Genomic DNA, 19,801 nt, shown 5'->3' on the forward strand with positions numbered 1-19,801 from the left:
GAGATCGCTAGCGATGTCGCAGCGTGTAAAGCACCTTTAAGGATAGGCCATTAGTAGTACCCTAGTCCTGGACAACCCCTTTAAATTCTACATTCACTTTACATCAGTATAGCAACTAATACTCCATAGCTTCATGTTAGAATTCACTCTGTCTGCAGTCACCACTAGAGGGAGCTAAAATCATAATAAATAATAAACAGTATCTCATGTGCTCCCTCTAGTGGTGGCTGCAGTCAGATGGAATTTTATCATTCCACCTTATGTCTATGCAGTGGATTTGGAGCTCTGTATCAGAAAAATGGAACTCTATCACTTTAAAGATATATTATAGAATTAATCAGTACAGAATATTGAATAATTTGGATAATTATAATAATAATTATATTTATAGTATTAATATTAATTTATATTATATAATATATTATATTATTATAATAATAAAAATATTTGGATAAAATAAGTGTTTAAGGATGGAAAATCACTTTAAAATTAAGAGGTAAAGGCATACCCCTACTGATTGATAAAACATTTTGTCTTCTGCATTTAGAGAGATCTTAAGAAGAAATTCCCATTGGAAGCTGGAGCCTTAAATAAGACAGAAAGAACGCTGCCCAAACTGAAAGGTGATACATTATTTAATAAATTAAGTGGAATTCAGTAAGAAAATTATAGCTGCTCGCAGTCGCCACTAGAGGGAGCTCAGGAGTTTGCTGCATACTGTAGTGTATATCCACTGCAGTGAGCTCCCCCTAGTGGTGACTGCTTGAAGCCAAAATTTATCATGCGACTTTAGGACAGTGGATGGGATTCGGAGCTTTGTGTAGGAATGATTTAAACATATATTTCTTGTACGTTGATGGGTATTGGTGGATTACACTTGACAACAAGCAAGTGAGGCAGAAGAGCGCCACCTAGTGGCTGGCAGTGAATCTTGGGGATCAAGTTGTCAGAAGTGCAGGAACCAGATGTTACTTTCAGATACACAACCCGTACTCTTCTGATTTTTTGCATGCACCGGTGAAGGGCGACCGAGCACAGTCCGCATAGCTGTCATACACCCTATTACTTAGACAAGGATTGCGTAATTTACACCTCCATGACAAAGTTAGAGATGACGGAAATGACACACATAAATAAAAACCTAACTAAAAATAGTCACAAAATACTAAAAATAGTTCCTAGAACAAAATAAAGGTGAAATTCCAAAAACATATGTCATATAGTGTGTATAATCTATGTGCAATACATCTTCGTAAGCTTCAAGGGGATTTCCATTTTTACAAAACAATCACATACTAGTTAAAAAAAACAACAAAGTCAAAAATTGGAATTTTAATATCAAATGGAACTTTAAAATTACGACTATTTTGAAGAACTTGTCATAATCAATTGTTACCAGTAGGTGGCAGCATACTCCTAAAAAGAGAATCTCATTGTAGATTTGTTTTTTTTAATGTTTTTTTTCAGATGCTCCCAAGACTGTGACCAAAAGGAACAAGTCCAAGAGGTTCTTAGAAAGACTAAGGCTCCTGGAGGCCTATTCACATTCTTTGCTGAAGCTGGACGCCAAGATTTCACAGAGCGATATTGTGGTTCAGTTTTACACGCTACGACACTGCGACCTGAAGCCGTCATTTCCTGAAGACAGGTGACCGTCTGCCCAAATTTAATGTATAATGTTCAGGTCATAATCCCATTATTATAAGATGTGGCCGAAACTGGAGATAAATTAAATTCCCACCATTTAATCCCTTAAATGCCGCAATCAGTTCCGACCACGGCATCTAAACAGTTAGACAGAATCCTGGCCTTAAAGGGTGCCTCTGAGCGCGAACAATATTGTAGTTTTTAATATAAGCTGTCAAGTAAGACCTCTAGTGGTGGCTAAAAAAAATAATAAAAAAAATAAATAAATAAAAAAAGCTCCCAATGCTAAAATTTCTGTTTTGGGCTCATCCTGCCTCGCCCAAAAAACTAAATAAAAAAGTCGTAATGCTAAAATTGCTGTTTTGTGTTCATCCAATCTCCTCCCCAAAAAACTAAATAAAAAGTAAGAAAAATAAAAAAAAAAGCTCCCAATGCTAAAATTGCTGTTTTGTGTTCACCCCGCCTCCCCAAAAAACAGACTAAAATGTAAAAAAAAAGAATAAAAATAAAGCCTCAATGCTCAAATTGCTGTTTTGTGCTCATCCTGCCTCCCCAAAAAGTAAAAAAAAACTCCCAATGCTAAAATTGCTGTATTGTGTTAATCCTTCCTCCCCCAAAAAACTAAATAAAATGTAAAACATTTTTTTAAAAAAGCTCCCAATGCTAAAATTACTGTTTTGTGTTCATCCTGCCTCCCCAAAAACGAAATAAAAAGTAAAAAAAAATAAAAAAGCCCCAATGCTAACATTGCTGTTTTGTGTTCATCCTGCCTCCCCCAAAAACTAAATAAAAAGTAATTAAAAAAACCCCTCCCAAATCTAAAATTACTGTTTTGTGTTCATCCTGCCTCCCCCCCAAAAAACTAAATAAAAAGTAAAAAAAAATAAAAGAAAACTCCCAATGATAAAATTGCTGTTTTGTGTTCACCCTGCCTCCCAAAAAAACTGAATAAAATGTAAAAAAAAAATAAAAAAAATAAAGCCTCAATGATAAAATTGCTGTTTTGTGGTCATCCTGCCTCCCCAAAAACTAAATAAAAAGTAAACATTTTTTAAAAAAAACTCCCAATGCTAAAATTGCTGTTGTGTTAATCCTTCCCTCCTCCAAAAAAACTAAATAAAAAGTAAACATTTTTTAAAAAAAGCTCCCAATGCTAACATTGCTGTTTTGTGTTCATCCTGCCTCCCCCAAAAACTAAATAAAAAGTAATTAAAAAAAAAAACCTCCCAAATCTAAAATTACTGTTTTGTGTTCATCCTGCCCCCCCCCAAAAAACTAAATAAAAAGTAAAAAAAAGAAAGAAAACTCCCAATGCTAAAATTGCTGTTTTTTTGTTCATCCTGCCTCCCCAAAAAACGAAATAAAAAGTAAAAAAATAATATTAAATAGGTCCCAATGCTAAAATTGCTGTTTTTGTTTTCATCCTACCTCCCAAAAAATATAAATAAAAGGTAAAAAAATAATAAAAAAAAACAAAGTAGTAGCAATGTATTGTTATTTTCACATAAAAAATATTCCCTTGCATGGCTCTATCAATAAAAAATTGCAAATTTTTTTCTCATTATTTATACCTCAAAATGGTGCAATTAAAAAATACAGCATAATAATCAATTATAGAGCAAGGAAAATTGAAAAGTTATGGCTGCAAAAAAAGAAAAAAAAAAACAAAAAGAAAACAAACTAAGCCCAAAATAATTGCATCCTTCAACGGGTTGGTTTGCCATAACTGTCTCAAAAAGGAACATCCCTTTAAGAGGTTAATAAACCCCCGAAGATCCTTCTCTAATAAGCCGGGGGTCTGTATGGCGGGATCCAGCATCTTGGACTGAGTCTTAGCATTACATCTTCTCTTTCAGCCTCGTCATAATGCCATCTGAGAAGAAGGAGGAGACTCGGATAGTCTCATGTCACACCCCCGATGTCTCCGCTCCTCTCATACGTGCCAAATACATGTGTATGGCCGACTACGAGACGGTGGATCTGAGGGACCGGCCATTCAGAGTGAACCGATGTGAATTCCTTGATGTTCTGCTTAAGGAGAAAACTGGTACGTGAGCAATTGATAGGGTTTTTTTTCTGAAATGGCGCCCCTCTTGTCCACAGGCTATGACTGGTATTGCAGCTCAGTTTCAGTTGAACACCAGACGCAATCTATGGGCAGGAGCGATCTCATACCGCCCCTTTAAGACAAGTTTTGTGATTGTGTGGACACAAAGGTCCCCCTAGTGGTCATGGAGGTGAACTGCAGCTATGTAAATTATCCCTTGTACCGCAGGATGGTGGTTGGTGGAGAACGAAGACCGACAATTAGCCTGGTTTCCAGCACCTTATCTGCAGGATCATAGCAAAACAGAAGAATATGACATTGCCGAAGAATGCCAAGGAGAAGGTACGAGGAATCTTACGCTCATGTGTTCAGTCCTTATAATATTCTGACAACTCAAAAGTTCAGGCTCAAAAATTATCAATCCTATTTGCCTGTATTCCAATGGGAGATAGTCTCTTTATGTCATCTCAATAGCCACCACTAGGGGAGCACACTGCCTACTTTATTATTAGTCTCATGTCATCTCAATATCCACCACGAGGGGGAGCACACTGCATACTTTATTATTAGTCTCATGTCATCTCAATATCCACCACTAGGGGGAGCACACTGCATACTTTATTATTAGTCTCATGTCATCTCAATAGCCACCACTAGGGGGAGCACACTGCATACTTTATTATTAGTCTCATGTCATCTCAATATCCACCACTAGAGGGAGCACACTGCATACTTTACTATTAGCCTCATGTCATCTCAATAGCCACCACTAGGGGGAGCACACTGCATACTTTACTATTAGCCTCATGTCATCTCAACAGCCACCACTAGGGGGAGCACACTGCATACTTTATTATTAGTCTCATGTCATCTCAACAGCCACCACTAGGAGGAGCACACTGCATACTTTATTATTAGTCTCATGTCATCTCAATAGCCACCACTAGGGGGAGCACACTGCATACTTTATTATTAGTCTCATGTCATCTCAACAGCCACCTCTAGGAGGAGCACACTGCATACTTTATTATTAGCCTCATGTCATCTCAACAGCCACCACTAGGGGGAGCACACTGCATACTTTATTATTAGCCTCATGTCATCTCAATATCCACCACTAGAGGGAGCACACTGCATACTTTATTATTAGCCTCATGTCATCTCAACAGCCACCGCTAGGGGGAGCACACTGCATACTTTATTATTAGTCTCATGTTATCTCAACAGCCACCACTAGAGGGAGCACACTGCATACTTTATTATTAGTCTCATGTCATCTCAATATCCACCACTAGGGGGAGCACACTGCATACTTTATTATTAGTCTCATGTTATCTCAACAGCCACCACTAGAGGGAGCACACTGCATACTTTATTATTAGTCTCATGTCATCTCAATATCCACCACTAGGGGGAGCACACTGCATACTTTATTATTAGTCTCATGTCATCTCAATATCCACCACTAGAGGGAGCACACTGCATACTTTATTATTAGTCTCATGTCATCTCAACAGCCACCACTAGGAGGAGCACACTGCATACTTTATTATTAGTCTCATGTCATCTCAATAGCCACCACTAGAGGGAGCACACTGCATACTTTATTATTAGTCTCATGTCATCTCAATAGCCACCACTAGAGGGAGCACACTGCATACTTTATTATTAGTCTCATGTCATCTCAACAGCCACCACTAGGAGGAGCACACTGCATACTTTATTATTAGTCTCATGTCATCTCAACAGCCACCACTAGGAGGAGCACACTGCATACTTTATTATTAGTCTCATGTCATCTCAATATCCACCACTAGGGGGAGCACACTGCATACTTTATTATTAGTCTCATGTCATCTCAATATCCACCACTAGGGGGAGCACACTGCATACTTTATTATTAGTCTCATGTCATCTCAACAGCCACCACTAGGAGGAGCACACTGCATACTTTATTATTAGTCTCATGTCATCTCAATATCCACCACTAGGAGGAGCACACTGCATACTTTATTATTAGTCTCATGTCATCTCGATATCCACCACTAGAGGGAGCACACTGCATACTTTATTATTAGTCTCATGTCATCTCAATATCCACCACTAGGAGGAGCACACTGCATACTTTATTATTAGTCTCATGTCATCTCAATATCCACCACTAGGGGGAGCACACTGCATACTTTATTATTAGTCTCATGTCATCTCAATATCCACCACTAGAGGGAGCACACTGCATACTTTATTATTAGTCTCATGTCATCTCAATATCCACCACTAGAGGGAGCACACTGCATACTTTATTATTAGTCTCATGTCATCTCAACAGCCACCACTAGGAGGAGCACACTGCATACTTTATTATTAGTCTCATGTCATCTCAACAGCCACCACTAGGAGGAGCACACTGCATACTTTATTATTAGCCTCATGTCATCTCAATAGCCACCACTAGGGGGAGCACACTGCATACTTTATTATTAGCCTCATGTCATCTCAACAGCCACCACTACGGGGAGCACACTGCATACTTTATTATTAATCACTCTGTGACTCCCCTAGAGAAACCACTAAGATGTCTTTGTCTTAAAACTTCATTTTATTACAATATCATTAAAATCAATAACAATATGTGTTTGGCAAAAAAAGGGCAGTGAAAATCACAAGTGTGAATCCCTCCTAACAGGGAAGGGGTGATTGCGGGCACACCAAGACATCAGTACAGGGTAATTAGTAATAGCAACACATCCCTGCACCGCTATACCATCAATCACACAGTCCGTTTTATCAGAATAAAGACAGAGTACTAAATATATTTCACAGGCTATGGATTACTGGCACAGCGGTATCAGGCACAGATTATCATGGTCCATTTACTTAGTTCAGTGCAGTATATTTAAGATGGAAAGTACAATACACACATCAATAGCGTGGTTTTTTTTTAAAAACTTAAAGTGGACTACAATAATCAATTTAATTTATCTATTCCAACCACATTGGGGTTAACGCCAGCAAAAGTTCACCTCAAAAACCACCCATATGGCACTGTATTATCAGCGGTTTTTTCCCCCAAGGCAAACCCAGCCTCTACCACATAAAAAATCAATGAGACCTCATGAAATTCAATCCAACACTGTACAGACCTGACTGATGTACCAAGGACGCCCGCAGCCGCCTCGACGCGTTTCACTAGCTGCTTCTTCTGGAGGCAGGTGTACTTACATAATGTCCGGAGGTCCTTTTATACCCGTGTCTAATGGATATCTGGGACAGGTGATGTGAAGCGAACACATGTTTCCTTTTCGGCGCGGACGCCACCATGACGCCAGGATACCGGAAATGACCCAGCGCTTTGTTCCGGTTGCGGCGCGGAACTGTCAGTCACAGAGACCATGGCAACATAATGCCACGGTCGCCGCGCATGCGCAGTCCGCCGCCGCTTTACCGTACTAGGGCGCTGGGAATCCCGTGTCAGGTTTGGCCGCGCTCAACATGTGTCACGCTACACTGATAGAATACAGCCTGTATAGCGATATAACCTCTAATAAGTCACACCACATGCTGTGAAACAATAACCAGCAAGATATAACATGGGTGACGCTGGAAAATCTTATGGCACACTATCAATATAAATTCTAATGATTTCTACTAGAATTCAACACCCCTTAGGGATTAACCCCACAATACCTAGTGTTCTATAACAAACACGGGGTGTTTTAACCATAATAGAAATAGTGAAAAGAGGCCAATCAGCATCCTCAATGCATTAATTCAGATCCCATAGGTGTTAATACATACCAAATATGGACACAAATAACCTATCCATATATATCTCACAGGATTATTATGCCCAACATAACAACATGTTTAGCTGGACAACCATATCCATGTTCGTTCACAGAGATAGACTAAACATAAATAAATAGTATATAGTCCATATTGGCCAGTGTATAGAAGATGCTGATTATTGTCTTCCAAAGCTGTTTCCAAATATCCTTGATATCCATTTCCCATATGCACGGGTTGCTGGTAGACTCATCCACTTGGCTCCAGACATCATAGATCGTCATAATCAGCACCTCTCTTCCTCCACAGTAATATCAAAGATATATGGTCTAAAACTCAATAGAGAGAAGAGGGGTGAAATTAGTACACCTATCAGAAACATTTATTAGTCCCCTACCAATACAATATAACAATCATCATTATTGAGAAAACTAATAAAAATATTAAAACTAAAATGCAAGTCTCTCCTGACCAGGAACCGGCACCAGACCTATAGGAACGCGTTAAAACCAAAACTTTCATTTAAGCCATCCGGAGATACCGTGCCCAGTCGGTATATCCATCGGCTTTCAAGCCGAGCCAGGGATTTTCCTATATCCCCGCCACGCCTATCCACTCTAATTTGGTCAATGGCTTTCACCAAAAATAGCCTGGAATCAGAGTTATGGAACTCTTTAAAGTGGCGGGGGATAGTTTTCAATTTTCCGTTGTCCAAGGCCTCCTTAGAGTTCTTAATGTCTCGGACATGTTCACCAACCCGGGTCTTGAGTTCCCGGGTGGTCATGCCGATGTATAATAAGTTACATGGGCATGAGGCCTGATAAACAACTGCTTTAGAGTTACAACTCAGGTATAACCTGATGTCGTACTCCCTATCTTCCCTAGCGCCCTTGAAAGTCCTGGCTTTACGCATGTTTGCACATGCCTTACACAATCCACACGGGAAGAAGCCCACTGTTCCTGTTTTCATCTGTCTATTATCCCTTGCCCCATAATGGCTACGTACCAAATGATCCTTAATATTTCTGGCTCTGCGTGCAGTCATGAGAGGGTATGTTGACAGATTTCTACCCAAAATTGGATCAGTTTTTAAAATGTTCCAATGCTTCTTGAGAATCCCGCCTATATCCCTCCAGCGATTGTTATAGGTGGTAATCAATCGCACCTCATTTCCCTTGCATGGTTTTAATTCAAGGTTATTGGGATAAAGAAGGGACTCCCTGGTACACAATCTTGCTCGATCAAAGCCACGTCTTACCATCCTCTTACTATACCCTCGACATATAAATCTTTCAGATAAATCATTAGCTTGTTCAGAAAAGGCCCTCTCAGTGGAGCAAATTCTCCTAGTCCTCAAGAACTGCGCCACCGGGATGCCCCTAATAGTTGCCGGGGTATGAGAGGATTTCGCGTGTAACAGGGCATTCGTAGCTGTGGGTTTACGGTATATTTCGGTTTCCAATATTCCCCGATCAGTAACTCTAATCTTTATGTCCAAAAAGTCTATTTCATGGCCATATTTATGTGTAAGAAAGATGTTACTTTCATTTTGGTTTAGTCTGTCTATAAATCCAGTCAACTCCTTGGGGGGCCCCTCCCACAGGAACCAGATGTCATCGATATACCTCATCCAATTATGATTTATCTGAAAGATTTATATGTCGAGGGTATAGTAAGAGGATGGTAAGACGTGGCTTTGATCGAGCAAGATTGTGTACCAGGGAGTCCCTTCTTTATCCCAATAACCTTGAATTAAAACCATGCAAGGGAAATGAGGTGCGATTGATTACCACCTATAACAATCGCTGGAGGGATATAGGCGGGATTCTCAAGAAGCATTGGAACATTTTAAAAACTGATCCAATTTTGGGTAGAAATCTGTCAACATACCCTCTCATGACTGCACGCAGAGCCAGAAATATTAAGGATCATTTGGTACGTAGCCATTATGGGGCAAGGGATAATAGACAGATGAAAACAGGAACAGTGGGCTTCTTCCCGTGTGGATTGTGTAAGGCATGTGCAAACATGCGTAAAGCCAGGACTTTCAAGGGCGCTAGGGAAGATAGGGAGTACGACATCAGGTTATACCTGAGTTGTAACTCTAAAGCAGTTGTTTATCAGGCCTCATGCCCATGTAACTTATTATACATCGGCATGACCACCCGGGAACTCAAGACCCGGGTTGGTGAACATGTCCGAGACATTAAGAACTCTAAGGAGGCCTTGGACAACGGAAAATTGAAAACTATCCCCCGCCACTTTAAAGAGTTCCATAACTCTGATTCCAGGCTATTTTTGGTGAAAGCCATTGACCAAATTAGAGTGGATAGGCGTGGCGGGGATATAGGAAAATCCCTGGCTCGGCTTGAAAGCCGATGGATATACCGACTGGGCACGGTATCTCCGGATGGCTTAAATGAAAGTTTTGGTTTTAACGCGTTCCTATAGGTCTGGTGCCGGTTCCTGGTCAGGAGAGACTTGCATTTTAGTTTTAATATTTTTATTAGTTTTCTCAATAATGATGATTGTTATATTGTATTGGTAGGGGACTAATAAATGTTTCTGATAGGTGTACTAATTTCACCCCTCTTCTCTCTATTGAGTTTTAGACCATATATCTTTGATATTACTGTGGAGGAAGAGAGGTGCTGATTATGACGATCTATGATGTCTGGAGCCAAGTGGATGAGTCTACCAGCAACCCGTGCATATGGGAAATGGATATCAAGGATATTTGGAAACAGCTTTGGAAGACAATAATCAGCATCTTCTATACACTGGCCAATATGGACTATATACTATTTATTTATGTTTAGTCTATCTCTGTGAACGAACATGGATATGGTTGTCCAGCTAAACATGTTGTTATGTTGGGCATAATAATCCTGTGAGATATATATGGATAGGTTATTTGTGTCCATATTTGGTATGTATTAACACCTATGGGATCTGAATTAATGCATTGAGGATGCTGATTGGCCTCTTTTCACTATTTCTATTATGGTTAAAACACCCCGTGTTTGTTATAGAACACTAGGTATTGTGGGGTTAATCCCTAAGGGGTGTTGAATTCTAGTAGAAATCATTAGAATTTATATTGATAGTGTGCCATAAGATTTTCCAGCGTCACCCATGTTATATCTTGCTGGTTATTGTTTCACAGCATGTGGTGTGACTTATTAGAGGTTATATCGCTATACAGGCTGTATTCTATCAGTGTAGCGTGACACATGTTGAGCGCGGCCAAACCTGACACGGGATTCCCAGCGCCCTAGTACGGTAAAGCGGCGGCGGACTGCGCATGCGCGGCGACCGTGGCATTATGTTGCCATGGTCTCTGTGACTGACAGTTCCGCGCCGCAACCGGAACAAAGCGCTGGGTCATTTCCGGTATCCTGGCGTCATGGTGGCGTCCGCGCCGAAAAGGAAACATGTGTTCGCTTCACATCACCTGTCCCAGATATCCATTAGACACGGGTATAAAAGGACCTCCGGACATTATGTAAGTACACCTGCCTCCAGAAGAAGCAGCTAGTGAAACGCGTCGAGGCGGCTGCGGGCGTCCTTGGTACATCAGTCAGGTCTGTACAGTGTTGGATTGAATTTCATGAGGTCTCATTGATTTTTTATGTGGTAGAGGCTGGGTTTGCCTTGGGGGAAAAAACCGCTGATAATACAGTGCCATATGGGTGGTTTTTGAGGTGAACTTTTGCTGGCGTTAACCCCAATGTGGTTGGAATAGATAAATTAAATTGATTATTGTAGTCCACTTTAAGTTTTTAAAAAAAACCCACGCTATTGATGTGTGTATTGTACTTTCCATCTTAAATATACTGCACTGAACTAAGTAAATGGACCATGATAATCTGTGCCTGATACCGCTGTGCCAGTAATCCATAGCCTGTGAAATATATTTAGTACTCTGTCTTTATTCTGATAAAACGGACTGTGTGATTGATGGTATAGCGGTGCAGGGATGTGTTGCTATTACTAATTACCCTGTACTGATGTCTTGGTGTGCCCGCAATCACCCCTTCTCTGTTAGGAGGGATTCACACTTGTGATTTTCACTGCCCTTTTTTTGCCAAACACATATTGTTATTGATTTTAATGATATTGTAATAAAATGAAGTTTTAAGACAAAGACATCTTAGTGGTTTCTCTAGGGGAGTCACAGAGTGATTACAGTATATGATGTTGTCTGGATGATGATATAATGTGGTATTTGTGGGTAGTTATACTTTATTATTAGCCTCATGTCATCTCAATAGCCACCACTAGGGGGAGCACACTGCATACTTTATTATTAGCCTCATGTCATCTCAATAGCCACCACTAGGAGGAGCACACTGCATACTTTATTATTAGCCTCATGTCATCTCAATAGCCACCACTAGGGGGAGCACACTGCATACTTTATTATTAGCCTCATGTCATCTCAATAGCCACCACTAGGGGGAGCACACTGCATACTTTATTATTAGCCTCATGTCATCTCAACAGCCACCACTAGAGAGAGCACACTGCATACTTTATTAGTCTCATGTCATCTCAACAGCCACCACTAGAGGGAGCACACTGCATACTTTATTATTAGTCTCATGTCATCTCAACAGCCACCACTAGAGGGAGCACACTGCATACTTTATTATTAGTCTCATGTCATCTCAACAGCCACCACTAGGGGGAGCACACTGCATACTTTATTATTAGTCTCATGTCATCTCAACAGCCACCACTAGAGGGAGCACACTGCATACTTTATTATTAGTCTCATGTCATCTCAATAGCCACCACTAGAGGGAGCACACTGCATACTTTATTATTAGTCTCATGTCATCTCAACAGCCACCACTAGAGAGAGCACACTGCATACTTTATTAGTCTCATGTCATCTCAACAGCCACCACTAGAGGGAGCACACTGCATACTTTATTATTAGTCTCATGTCATCTCAACAGCCACCACTAGAGGGAGCACACTGCATACTTTATTATTAGTCTCATGTCATCTCAACAGCCACCACTAGGGGGAGCACACTGCATACTTTATTATTAGTCTCATGTCATCTCAACAGCCACCACTAGAGGGAGCACACTGCATATTTTATTATTAGTCTCATGTCATCTCAACAGCCACCACTAGGGGGAGCACACTGCATACTTTATTATTAGTCTCATGTCATCTCAACAGCCACCACTAGAGGGAGCACACTGCATACTTTATTATTAGCCTCATGTCATCTCAACAGCCACCACTAGGGGGAGCACACTGCATACTTTATTATTAGTCTCATGTCATCTCAATAGCCACCACTAGGGGGAGCACACTGCATACTTTATTATTAGTCTCATGTCATCTCAACAGCCACCACTAGGGGGAGCACACTGCATACTTTATTATTAGTCTCATGTCATCTCAACAGCCACCACTAGAGGGAGCACACTGCATACTTTATTATTAGTCTCATGTCATCTCAACAGCCACCACTAGAGGGAGCACACTGCATACTTTATTATTAGTCTCATGTCATCTCAATAGCCACCACTAGAGGGAGCACACTGCATACTTTATTATTAGTCTCATGTCATCTCAACAGCCACCACTAGAGAGAGCACACTGCATACTTTATTAGTCTCATGTCATCTCAACAGCCACCACTAGAGGGAGCACACTGCATACTTTATTATTAGTCTCATGTCATCTCAACAGCCACCACTAGAGGGAGCACACTGCATACTTTATTATTAGTCTCATGTCATCTCAACAGCCACCACTAGGGGGAGCACACTGCATACTTTATTATTAGTCTCATGTCATCTCAACAGCCACCACTAGAGGGAGCACACTGCATATTTTATTATTAGTCTCATGTCATCTCAACAGCCACCACTAGGGGGAGCACACTGCATACTTTATTATTAGTCTCATGTCATCTCAACAGCCACCACTAGAGGGAGCACACTGCATACTTTATTATTAGCCTCATGTCATCTCAACAGCCACCACTAGGGGGAGCACACTGCATACTTTATTATTAGTCTCATGTCATCTCAATAGCCACCACTAGGGGGAGCACACTGCATACTTTATTATTAGTCTCATGTCATCTCAACAGCCACCACTAGGGGGAGCACACTGCATACTTTATTATTAGTCTCATGTCATCTCAACAGCCACCACTAGAGGGAGCACACTGCATACTTTATTATTAGTCTCATGTCATCTCAATAGCCACCACTAGGGGGAGCACACTGCATACTTTATGATTATTGCGTTCTATGTATAAACTCTATGCAGTCAGCTCCCTCTAGTGGTGACTGCAGGTATTGCGAATGTTATGTATTAAATTTTAAAAGGAATTTGGTGTCAGAACAAAGAATTTCTGACCACTATAATGTCAATAAAAAAAAAAATAACATAAGATTTTATGTATTTACTGAAAAAGACATTGACTCTCCATTTTTGATCAGGGGCCTTGTGCGTGGTGATAAAAAGCTATGAGGCTCAGAACATTGATGAACTTTCCGTGGGGATCGGAGTCGTGGTGGAAGTCTTGAGAAGATCCGATTCTGGCTGGTGGCTCATCAGGTGAGATTTTCTAGTGCATTTGTGGGTGTTTGACTTCATTGTTTGTTTCATGTTGTAATGGAGATGAAAGAGGATCTTTTGCACCATAGATGTAGTCAACAGAGGCGGTGGGAAGGATTAAGGGGGGTTATCCAATACACAACATACTGTATATCCAATAGCTGAAGCTGGAGGTCTAACCACCGATCACAATCACAAGAGCAGCCCCAAAGTCCCCAGTCTGACTAGGGCACTACTGAGCATGTGCAACCACTGCTCCATTCACTGCCTATAGGAGTGGTGGTCGCACATGCTCAGTAACATTTCAGTCATACAGAGGAATTTGGGTTACATATGACATTTTGATCTATTTTTATGCATTTTTTTGTGGGAAGTTTTAGTTTTGTTCTTTATGTTGTTTACGGTAGGGGTTGTTTAATTTTATATTTTGATAGGTTGGACTTTTACAGATGCAGGTGATACCCATACCCAATAGGCTTTATTAAATTTTTTTGATTTTGGATTAGGATATTTTTTCATTTTCATTATTATTAATAACGACTTTTTAATTTGTTTTCAGTTCTCCTGGGGGATTTGAACCTCGCTTGTAATATATAATGTAACACTTCAATATTGCATGATATAGGAAAATTTATGTTTTTCTCTGAAGCTCAGCCATAGGCTGGGCTTCATGGGAGTACGAAGATGTCTTCAGTATTGAATGAGTACATTCATAGCTACTTAAATACGGCTGACCCATTCTTAACGAATAAACAAAAGTGATCGCAGCTCGATCCAATCTTGGCTGTTAGAAGTAGGTGCTGGCTGTATAACACATCTGGCACTTGCTCCGTACCAAGTGGGTTCAGCTCCTGAGCCACTGCATCAGCCAAAACCCAACCTGTGATATGTATATAAATATGTCAAGTGTTGTTAAAGGGGTAAGGTTTAATTGTCTATAGGAGAACATCTTCTTATATCACAGGGCACTCACTACCGGTGCACGGAGCAGCGCCGGTATGGTGATATAGTCTTACACCGGAGTAGCCTGTGACAGTGTCGGGACTGTAAATGTAAACAATACCCTGCCGAACTGATGTGAGAGGTCCACTTCTAGCGTGAGTGCTGATCTGCCAAAAGTAACTCTTCTTGGGATTCCATGGTCAAAACATGACCATAGTGAACATCTGTCCCAGTCACTACGGTGAGGTCAAGTGGCAATACCAGACACCACCTATGCACAAATGTGGCGCTGTTTCAAGGAGAATTTCTAGATTTGTTCAATTTATAAATGTCAATTTTTTACCACAGATACAACAGAAGAACCGGCTTTATTCCGTCCCTCTACCTAAAACCATACCTCAACCCATGTGAGAAGTTCCAGCATATCCTCGGCAGAGAGCGCTATGGTTCCACACCCAATCTGGATGATGCAGGGTGGTTTGGAGACGCGTATTCTTTTCTATCCTCCCGACCATCGATAGACGACCAGAGACAAAGTGATAGAGGAAGGTCGCGGTCGTTTGGGGACACATCGCTCGGGTCTGAAGCCAGATCTGACCGGGACTCGGATATAGACAGTGTGTCAGAAAGCAATGGTAGACGTGGCTCCTCCAATAGTGGGGACTCTTCCCTGAGCACCTCCGATTTCTCCCTGTCCACGACCACATCAGTGCATGGCCTGCCCAAAATCCCCAGAAGACCCAAACCAGAGGAGATCATACAGAAGTGCAGCACGGTCACCAAGAACAAAGTGCGGAGGTCGTTAATGAGTTTGGGGCCTACACAAGTCAACGGGGCCGAGCCTTAGGCCATGAAGGGGAAAACGTGGATGCTGGAAGTCCTTTTCATCTGTCATACTGACAGTATGATCCCAATTATCCGTCAATTCCTATTTAGGCAAATTGTCCTATAAAGGGAGCAAATATACGTAGCGGTAAGGCTATAGATGTAGTAGAATTTTCTCTACCTAAAATTACAATGATGGTTCCACTTTAAGTAGTCAATGTGTCAGAATCATGTATAGATGCAATCATGGTTACAAGATGTTGGGTGACCACCAGATCAGTGAATTTCGGGGATCGTTTGGAGATCTGGATCCACTGAGATTGCTTAGCTTTGTAATGCCTTTGGCAGTGGTTTCCACCCTGCTGCAAAACAAGGAAGTTATCGGTTGGAGACCATTGTCCTAGGCCTTCAAAAGGCCTCAGTAATCAATCTATTATATTGTTGTTATTATTATTACTATATTTTTTGCAGTTTTTTATTACTTATTATTTTTTCATTTATGTTGTAATTTTGTTATATGTTTTAATAAAGGATGATGAAAATTTTAGGCGTTAGATTTTATTGACTCTTATCATAAACCATGGCACAGAGAATAGGAGGACCCCTGTGTATGGCCAGCATGTGGACCCCTTACTCTTCAATGTCTACATTGACAGGACCACCTCCCTCCTGAATTACGATCACGGTGACTAGTAATTGTGATTCATATACAGTAGCTCAGTTGTCCAGCCCCTTTAAGGTGGTAGATCACAATTTAGGAGAATCATTTGTGAACACAGCAGTTCCCCCTTCACCGTTATAATCGGTAGAGGTAAATTTACCTTGTTATAAAATTATTCACCCCCCCCCCTAAGAAGTATGGAACAGACAGAAGGAAACATGATGACTATAGAATCAGACTACTCAGGGTTCTTTTGTAGTCTGTTACCATGGAGACACATAGGTCTGCCTAGAAGCAGTTTACTCAAAACAGGAGGACACTATTCATGAAAACTATGGGCTAAGTTTGTTTTTTTATCATAGGTCTATTGAGATAAAAAAAAAATGGAGGACCCTCCTCTGCTACTCTTAAAGGGACAATAGTGTACCGCCCCGCACTCGGCTGCAGCCGAGCCGCTCGGATCCGGGCTCATGTGTCGGTGGCTCGAGCGCCTCCGGACCGGGGGTCACGTCGCTCTGCAAGGGGCTGGCGCTTTGAAGGGGTTTAGGGGTAGAGTGCGTGACGCCACCCACGAGTTGTGGTGAATGTAGGCACCACCGCTGCTGTTTCCTAAGCAACCCGGGGGAGATGTTGTGCAGCTTTGGTGTTAACCCCTCCGTGGGCAGGGGTGATGGCCCCGGGACCCGTTTGGGTGTGATGTGTCAGTGCTTGGCGGTGCGGGGCGATGCGTGGCCTGAGGGCACAGTGGTACTCACTATTAAAAGATGAACAGAGTCTCTGGTAAACCAAAAAGATGGTGGTCGGTGCCCGCAGCCGGCTGCGTCTGGTCCCCCAGTCGGGTTGGTGGTCTCCGCCTTTCTCCTGCACCTCCTTAGTGTTTGGACACCTGTGCTTCAGCTACAGGAGTCCCGCTCCCCGGCATTGTGTGTTGGTAGAGCCCGTTTGCCCGCAGACGCTGGCCCGTGGAATCTCTAAGCCTGGGCGGTGGCGTTTACCCCTCTCGGTGGGCTATTGTCTTCTTTCGGGACTTGGGTAGGAAAGGACCTATAGTCCAGACCTCAATCAGTTAATTAACGGGGTCCGGTAGTTTCGGGACCGCGTTTCAGGGTCTGAGTACCCCTACTTGTGCTCCGGCTTCCGGTCGGTTCCCCGGTTCGGTTCTGGCGGGCCACTACCCTGTCCCGGTCCCTTACGGTTCCACCGAGCCGGCTCCTGCAGGCTGAGGCCACCGTCTGCCTCCTAGCCAGAGGTGACACCCGGAGTTAGACTGCGGCAGACCTTGGCACAGGTCTGCCTCTGCACTTGAACTTTACTCCTCCACTCCTCACACTCTGAACTCCGACTTAGACTAACTGGTTTTTCCTACCTCAGGACCTGTGAACTCCTCGGTGGGTGTGGTCAACCGCCTGGCTCCGCCCCCTGGTGTGGACATCAAATCCTGAGGGAGGTGACTAGGGTTTTAAGGGTGGCTGCTGTTACCCTTTTTAGGGGACGGGTGTTTGTGCAAGGGCCTACCTGTGACTAACTGGCTAGTCCAGGGCGTCACATTAGCAATGTAGCGCCCCTGAAGTCATCAGCGTGTTACAAGGTTCTGCCTCCCCACAAGGGAGGGCCTACCCTCTTAGGGACCCAGAACCCCAGTGCCGGTACCAACAAAAAAAACAGGTAATCCCAGTTTTTCCCCAACAAATCTCCCAATGGTACAGGGCTAGGGTGGGACCAATGGATGGCCGCCTAGAGGTGGAGCCAATCCAGTCCACTAGTTGACAAGGTGGGAGGGGCAGACTGTGGAGAGAGAGAGAGACTGTGAGACAGGCGAGAGGTGAAGGTGGAAGCAAAGTGACGTCCTGACTCGGGTTAATGGTGACCTGGTACGGGGTGCAGCCGGGCCTCTTAATACAGGCCGTGCGTAGTGGAGTCTCTGTCCCTTGCGTGCTGCAGTGAGTAGTGTCCGGGTAACCCGCCTAACCTAATAGTAAGGGCGTGATAATAGGTTGCTGGCTGGACACCATGCGCATACGAGTGTGAACAGCGCCCTATGCACGTCACTAATGTGCAATTTACTTTGCACCTGTGAAGTGTCCATCTTGTTGAGAGGTTTGTCTGCATCCTGTGGTGGTGGTTTTGTTCACCATGATACAATAACTTTAGTTGTGGCATGGTATTAGTGATTTACTATAAAGCAATTATGGCTGCAGTCAGGACCGCCGGAGAATTCAATCCGGGAACAAGGAAGGAGTAAACACAATACGAATTATAAACGACCGTACATTGCGCAAAACAAACGTTGGTTCAAAGCAGCACACCCCTCACTACCCAAATAGAGGGGCCAGGACCTTGTTGCCCAATTACCTTGGTATTAGTCTTGTAAAGTGAACCTTTCCCTCCTCCAATTGCAGGTTTTCATTTTCTTCTGTACCCCTTCATTCCAAAGATGCTCCCTCCAGAAATTAAGATACATTTGATGTTTGCAGCTCCTATGCCCACTTATGTGTCTCTATGGCAACAGACTACGAACAACAGTTATGTAGTCAGATCCTGCAGTTATGTGTTAGTCTCTTTTCCACTGTCTGAATGTTCTGTAAAGGTACATTTAGATGACATTAACTAGCACCAAGATGTCTATAAATCCAAGGCTTGTGTATCTGTCATGGTGACTTTGGGATAGCGGGGAACCGGGGCTCCTAAGCTGTCCCCTTGCTATCCCTATTCTCAGGGATACTCCTTATGGTGGAGATGCCTGAGTCTCCTTCCTAGCCCTGCTCTTGACCAGTTCTGATCTGTTTCACCCTAACCCTCCTTCCCAGGGATGGATGGGACAGGAGTGTAATGAAAGTCACAAATATTGACAGGCAAGGGAAAACTAAAACTCTGTCACACAGCACACAAATAAAGTTAAAGACAATAAGAGATTCAGGAGTAAAAACAAAAGCAGGAAGGAAGTAAAAAACAACAGGGGTAAACTCCACAAGTGCACCAAGCAATAAGCACAACTTAAACACAACTTTCACTAGACCAACATAGAATAAACTGTAGCTGACATGGGTAGAAGGATTCTACCAGCATAAATAGGAGGTAAGCAGATGTGATAGGTCTCCCCACACCATGTGATTAAAGGAGCAAGCATACCAGTGTACCGCCTCGCGCTCGGCTGCTGCTGCCGAGCCGCTCGAGTGTGTGTCGGTGGCTCGAGCACCTCTGAACCGGGGGTCACGTCGCTCTGTGAAGTGGTGGTTTTGGGTGATCGGGTGGGTGCGCGGCCGGGGCTGTGATGGAGATTGTTCGTGACGCCACCCACG

The 19,801-nt window shown here is 42.6% G+C and overlaps 1 protein-coding gene across 1 annotated transcript in view; it reads left to right on the forward strand.

Moving 5' to 3' along the window:
* LOC142246397 (NADPH oxidase organizer 1-like) overlaps positions 1 to 16,388 on the forward strand; it is an 18,699-nt gene extending 2,311 nt beyond the window's left edge. The window contains exons 3-8 of the mRNA XM_075319448.1: positions 548 to 623; positions 1,468 to 1,648; positions 3,504 to 3,694; positions 3,923 to 4,036; positions 13,957 to 14,074; positions 15,365 to 16,388. Coding sequence (XP_075175563.1) covers positions 548 to 623; positions 1,468 to 1,648; positions 3,504 to 3,694; positions 3,923 to 4,036; positions 13,957 to 14,074; positions 15,365 to 15,863 — 1,179 coding nt within the window. The 3' untranslated portion in view covers positions 15,864 to 16,388. The remainder of the gene's footprint in view (positions 1 to 547; positions 624 to 1,467; positions 1,649 to 3,503; positions 3,695 to 3,922; positions 4,037 to 13,956; positions 14,075 to 15,364) is intronic.
* Positions 16,389 to 19,801: the final 3,413 nt, after the last annotated feature.

Source organism: Anomaloglossus baeobatrachus, chromosome 7, assembly GCF_048569485.1.
Source record: "Anomaloglossus baeobatrachus isolate aAnoBae1 chromosome 7, aAnoBae1.hap1, whole genome shotgun sequence".
In the NCBI taxonomy this organism is placed as follows: Eukaryota; Metazoa; Chordata; class Amphibia; order Anura; family Aromobatidae; genus Anomaloglossus; species Anomaloglossus baeobatrachus.